The 6693-nt window shown below is 33.0% G+C and overlaps 1 protein-coding gene across 8 annotated transcripts; it reads right to left on the bottom strand.

Moving 5' to 3' along the window:
• Positions 1 to 2213: 2213 nt before the first annotated feature.
• Positions 2214 to 6175, bottom strand: LOC131595048 (putative nucleobase-ascorbate transporter 9). 8 transcript variants are annotated; one of them, XM_058867274.1, is made up of 9 exons: positions 5801 to 6175; positions 5317 to 5567; positions 5127 to 5224; positions 4857 to 5033; positions 4653 to 4706; positions 4507 to 4580; positions 4347 to 4385; positions 4164 to 4256; positions 2214 to 3000 (listed from the first exon to the last, which is right to left on the bottom strand). In XM_058867274.1, the coding sequence occupies exons 2-6, from the start codon at positions 5534 to 5536 to the stop codon at positions 4557 to 4559; spliced, it is 573 nt and encodes a 190-aa protein (XP_058723257.1). In that variant the 5' UTR covers positions 5537 to 5567; positions 5801 to 6175; the 3' UTR covers positions 2214 to 3000; positions 4164 to 4256; positions 4347 to 4385; positions 4507 to 4556. The 8 variants fall into 8 exon arrangements, with proteins under 8 accessions (XP_058723257.1, XP_058723253.1, XP_058723254.1 ...); XM_058867270.1 differs by having other exon boundaries at positions 2214 to 2477; positions 2574 to 4256; positions 4347 to 4580; XM_058867271.1 differs by having other exon boundaries at positions 4347 to 4580.
• Positions 6176 to 6693: the final 518 nt, after the last annotated feature.

The following is a 6693-nucleotide window of genomic DNA, read 5'->3' as shown; positions in this document are numbered from 1 at the left end:
GATACACGTAGCCGGATTCACACACCAATCCATCCAAACCATATAGTATCCCCTACATTATAACAAGAAAGAAGCCATTGCCCAGCAACATATTTTAATCGTCCCAATGGTATCAAAATTAACAATATTACCACCATTAAAAAGAACCTCATTCCTACAACACCAAATACCCCAACAAAAAGTCAACCCAAATAGCCAACTAGTATCTACAACAAATCTAGACTTACAAGCTAAATTCAAGGCTAGAAAACGAAGAAAAAAATTATCCGGAAAAGATGATAAAATAGTTCTACATTATTTGATAATTGAGGTTAAGAGTAATTAATATGCATCTTTTTAAAGAAAATCATAAAGTTTCTCACATCTAAAATCGATAATATCTCTTAGCTGCAATGATGCGGACTTTAGATCTATCGGAATAAAAGAAGTAAGAAAAGAGAGAAACTTTAATGGAGAGAAGGAAATGAGAGCGGAGGGGAGAAATTATTTTAAATTAAATATATGTTTAGTTCAAAATAGGGGAAGGGAGGGGAGGAGATCGATTTTGATAAAAAAAACATGTTTGGTTCACGAGGGGAGTGAGGGAATTTTATTGATAATTTACATTTTTATGTTTATCATTTCATATAAGTGCTATGAATATTCAGAGAAGAAAATTTTATATATTTTTTGGGAAAAAATATTTGTAACATTGAGTGATTAAAAAGTCATAATTTATCACATAATGTTAAAAAAATTAAGTACGCTTGATTCATATTATAACGCTCGACACAAAATAAATAATACTAAAAACAATTTTTGAATACATAAATTAATTTGTTATTAAATATTATATATTACAATATAATTAAAAAAATGAATGCCTTAAAATTTTGTTTAAAAAAATATAATAAAATACATAACAAAATTAAAAAAACATAAAAATTAAAATTATAAGAAAAACAAAAAAAATTACAGTGATTATGATTTATATTAAATAACAAATAATTTGAAGGTGAAAAGAAATTATAATAAATTGGTGGAAGTCATACAGAAAAGTCACATAAAAGAGAAGCAAGAACACGAATGAAAATAATAGTTTTGAAACAATAAAATAAAATTGAGGATATTTTAGTAAATATATTAATTTATTAAATATTAAATCTCACATTCCCCCTCCCTTCCCCTCCTAAAAATTGAACCAAACATATTTCATTAGAAATATCCCCTCCTTTCTCTTCCCCTCCCCTCCCCTCCTTCTACCTCGAACCAAACACACCCTAATAATCCAAGCGAGAATGAGGGGCATTAACCAATAAAGATCACAAGAAAGACTAAGATAAGAAGCAAATTCAATGTTATAATTATGGAAATTGGATTGTCGATACGGAAAGAGAAATGAACAAGGCATAGAAAAGGATAGTGATGATGATTCAAATGTGGCATAAGAAGATTCTGGTGAAGAACATGTGATTTTAATGGTAGATGATTTTTAGGAACGTCACCCCTAGTTTAAATTTCACTTGTTAAAGTGATCTTGTGGTTTTAATGTCATATGATTCTGAGGACGGTCACCAACAAAAATTGTGGTTTAAATCTCCCTTGCAGGTGAGATTTTATAATGTGTTAGAAGTGATGTAAATGGATATCCATGAGACGGATAATATGATATCTGTGTATGTTTCGTTGAATAAATATGATATCCACACATCACTACAGAAAAAAAGGTCTCCTGCCACGCTCAAGAAACCGAGGCTATATGCAAAATAACCGTGGCGTAACGTTGAGGCCACAGTTTGGACACGGAAATCCAACTGTGGAGTATGCGGCCGTGGCCTAAAGTAAAGTCCACGGTTTTTTGGTATAGACCACACCTTTTTGACAACCGTGGCTTTTTTAGGCCACGGTTTAGGTAGCTTGATTAAGACCGCGGTTTGTATTTGCCATGACTGCAAAACTGTGGCTATATGGTAAAGCCACGGTTTCAATTTAACGTTTACGATACAGTTTTGGTTCAAGATATAGCCACGATTTGGTTATGACCACGTATTTAAAACCGTTGTTATATGTTATGCTTTCTAAACCATTTATTTTGCCACGGTTTATTTCTGTATCATTACATAAATGTCATTTTATATATATATATATATATATATATATATATATATATATATATATATATATATATATATATATATATATATATAACAATAATATTGATGATTAGAATCTAATTAATTACAAGCAAATTAACATTAAGGTCAAAAGTAAGTTTTTTTTGTAGTGCCACTAATAATAGTTGGATACTAAGTTTTGATGTCATCCCAAATTCAAAATTCAAATCCCAAATTCAAAACAACCATGAGATCCAAAACAAGAGCTAAATCAAAACATATGTTATTCCATCTTTATACCTTTATCTTTTACCATTGACATAAAAAACTCTTCACTTGATTCTTCTAAATAAAGCTTAGCTAAACCTTCATATTTTGGCACATCTAAATAACACAACAGCAAAACCATGTTATAAAATATTTATTTAAGAAATATGAAAGAATAAACTTATACTCTATAGTCTATTGTTAATTATTTACCTTGAGTGGTGGAGTTTGCAGTGGGATCAACTACTTGTGTGTAAGCATATTTATGCTTAATACCAACATAGCTTTCATTGATCATTGGAATGTAAACTAATTTCTCACCAGAGAGATCTTATAGAAAACACTGCTTCTATTTTATAGACCAAACACTGCTTCTATTTTATAGAAAACACTGCACATGCTTAATAACATAGAAAGTACCACTAAACAAAGTATGTCTCAAATAAACAATAGTAAAAGATGATTATATTTAATAGTCACAGAAAAAGAAACATCTATTCAACCCATTCTCACTATCTCACACTCACATACACTAAAAAGCTTTGCACCCAACCCAACAAAAATCTAGAATCAGACAAAGATTTTCTTCCCTTCCTCACACTCCACAACCACCACCACAACATCTCATTTAACTTTCAACCTATTTGAAAAGAGAGAAAATGTTAGAGGAAAGAAACCAAAGTTAACATCTCATATCATAACCAAAACAAAAAAAAATTCTCCACATTAAAGATTGATCCTCCTAACGTTGCCTATCTTTAACTGCTCGGCTGAAGTTGCAAGCAGTGGAACCAATGAACAAATCACATTGATATGCCTTGTATTTTAAACATGTTGCTAAGACTTACTCTCGAGGCTATATATATTGATGACGACTCCTACGATACTAAGTCAACTTTGTCATGGTTTAATTGTGACCAAATAACATTCTTAGATTGAATATGCTATTTGCATAAGATGATATGATTAAATTAATGAAATGAATCCATATAAAGCAGATGAGATGTTAATTGCAGGGACTAATTGTTGGAACCAAGTAGTAGAAGCACTTATTCCTTGGTTCAACTAATTGGTCCTTAACATTTGAAACACTAACTACTAATATCAAAATTGAATATGCATGCATTAGAATATAAAATAATTCATTTGACCATGTGGTTCAGTCCTTGTTGCATCCATTCTTGTAGATAAAATTAAAAATTTCAGTACATAAAAAAATGAAACAGTGCATTCTCCACATGTGCTTTTGCATTAGAGGGCATGTATTATAAGATATGAAATCATTATGACCTGATATAGCAGTGCAGCTATAGCTTGTGTTTTAGAATGGTTAATGGCATGCATTAGTTAGGCAGTCAGGCATTTGGTTTGAGGCTAGAAGCTGGTATGTATGCAAGAGTTTATATCGAGACTCGGAAAATAATTTCAACAAATCATAGCCAAACTTGTAGAGACATTTCAACAAACACCTTGTTTGCAAAATTGAAGCCTAGAAATAAGAGTAACTTTATACCTTTCAAAAGCACATGAAACACTATAAACAATTAGTTCCACATAAATATAGTTATGTTAATAATTTGTAGAATGGATAGGTTATATTTAATCTAACTCTTGACAGCATTGACAACTAAAAAGGAGAGAATAATAAGCTATTTACAACCGGCATTCAACCTCTTATTTTCTCTACTTCAGTTGTGGCTTATATAGATCTTACAAATTATAGTAAGTGAAATCTACATCTAACCTTCCAAAGAAAAACATTGAAATTTATAAGTACCTCAATAATGATATCTACTTTATTACCTGAATGTTCTCTTTGTGATGAGGACAGATTGAATATACAGGTGCCTCATGCCCCTCAAAAGTGAATAGTCTTCGTCCATTTGCATCCCACACCTATTAAGACTTGAGAGTTTCATCTTCAGAAAAATAGATAACTTTTTTAAAACCGAAATTGCAACAAGAAGATTACTAGATTTTATGCACCTTTATCAACTTATCATCTCCACAAGTTACAATGCACAACTGTTTATTAGGAAGAGCAAATGACAAATCATTCACACCACCAACATGAGCAAATGACAAAGAAATGTAACCCAAAACTGCAATCAAAATTTTGCTTTGTTCATCATGAGAAGAATGTCACCTCTATACGCTGGGTTAGCTCATTTGAGTTGGTGTATGCATATAAATGAATCAAATGTTTAGTAAACGCAACACCTAAAACAAAGCAAACAGTTAGATATCCTGCCAAAAGCTTCAAAATGGTTTCAGACATATTAAGTTACATACCAACAAAACTTCCATCAGGGCTCCATGTGACACGACTAACACCATTCTGAACCTCTGAAAAATTAAACCAAGAATCAATCAACCAACATCAGTGACATGCACAAACATTATTCTTCAAGCTAATCAAAACCATCCATTTCTAAGTAAACAATCTATATGAATAGAAGTAAACAAAACAAGCATTTCTATGCTAACAACACAAACCTCATGAGGATCAGGGAACACACTCATTCTGGTTGAAAGAGCAACAGAAATAGCAGGAATGAGAAAAGAAAACGATGCTCCTACAACCACAGGAAGCCTTGTTCCAAACCAAGTCTGCAACAATGTCTTAATGCCTCCAACAAACAGTAGTGTTTGTATCATTTGAGCTTTTTCCACCTACAGTTTCCCTCAAAACAAAAACTCAAGTTCAAATCAAAATAACCAAAAACAATCATCAAGAAAATTTCAAAAAAGAAAACAGTTGATTACATCGCCACCACCCATCAAAGGAACAAGTATAGTTGAAACAATGACAATGGTTCCAAGCATAACAAGGTAGTGTTGAAACGCAAGTAAAATCCCTTCAGCTGCAAGCAAATGTAATAAAACCATTGAAATTATAGCAAAGGTAGAAACCTTATCTTAAATGAAAAATGGGTTTTAACAAAATATTACTCACGCCATGAAGGTGAGCTTGTAACACAGTAATCAACACCAGGAAGTTGATCCTTGACAGGATGTGGTTGAAACACATCAACTTTTCCTCCTCCTCCACCACCTCCACCTCCTCCTCCATCACCACCTCCTCCACCACCACCTTCACCTGCTGCCATTGTATCTCTCTTTCTCTTTCTCTTTCTCTTTCTCTTTCCAAAGCCTTTCTCTTCAATGATAGTCATTTGTAAGAACTGCAACTTCACTAAACTGAAACTAAACAAAAACAACAAAAATGCTAACAATCATAACCTGCAGCGTTGCAACAAGCATCACAAAGCAACAAGAGAACACACCAACACAGATAAAACCTCACACTCAATAAACACTTACTCACCAAATTACGACATCAACAGACACGCAGCAGACCAAGAAAATGCAGAAGAAGGAGATGAGCTCGAAGAACTGCAAAGAAGAGGAAGAATCGAGTAAAATAGCAAAGTGTATACCTGAGGATCTTCTGTTATTCGTAGCTTTTCTATTTCTTCTTGCAATTTTCGATTTCCATCGTGTAAAATGTAATCACTATTGAATATTGAATTGGGGTTGGTTTTGATTTGGGATTTAGGGTTTTTCATTGTTGTTTGCGTCTTGTTTGATTTCGCTAGAAAGATTGAGAAGATTTCACTGTTGGTGTTGCGTGTGGGTGTGTGGGATCCTCCGAGTTCTAAGAGCTCCTTTCATGGCGGAAAACAATCGAGAATGGAGAAATAATGCTCTGTTTCGTGTTCATCGAGAGAAGAAGAGTGAGGAGAGACCGGAGAGAGTTTGAAACAAAGAGGCGGAGAACACTCGTTTTAGGGTTTCCATAGATAAAGTGTGATGAATAGATAATTTATTGAATTTATGTTTTTATTTTTTTAATTTAATAAATTAGAAAAGAAACTAATTAAGAGAGGGAAATTAAAAATAAAAGAGGGAAACTAAAAATAAAAGAGGGAAAATCTGGCGGGGTATAATTTTTTGGGCTTGAGCCACAGTTTGAAGTCAAAATTATAGGCCGCGGTTTTACTTTGTGGCTTAAAATATCTGCAGTTAAATAATCGTGGATAGTTGAAGGAAAGGCCACAGTTTCGCAGTCTGGATTCAATGTTTTCAAACATTAGTCTACGCTTATAAAACCCTGGCCAAATCATATATATGGCCACAGTTTCTGAGATGTGGAAAATTTTAGCGTGGCCGTAGGCCAAATTTCTAGTAGTGCATCTAAAAAAAACACATTTAACCTTGGACGCGAAGGAGATTTACTTCGAATACAGATGCGAGGTAATGAAGGGTGTAATGAAAATTTGTCACTTTATTCCCCAGTTTGTCAACAACCAAGGGAATTGCTAAAATGGTC

This window comes from Vicia villosa, linkage group LG4, assembly GCF_029867415.1.
Source record: "Vicia villosa cultivar HV-30 ecotype Madison, WI linkage group LG4, Vvil1.0, whole genome shotgun sequence".
In the NCBI taxonomy this organism is placed as follows: Eukaryota; Viridiplantae; Streptophyta; class Magnoliopsida; order Fabales; family Fabaceae; genus Vicia; species Vicia villosa.
The sequence above is the reverse complement of the archived record's forward strand: the minus strand, read 5'-3'. Positions and strand labels throughout refer to the sequence as shown.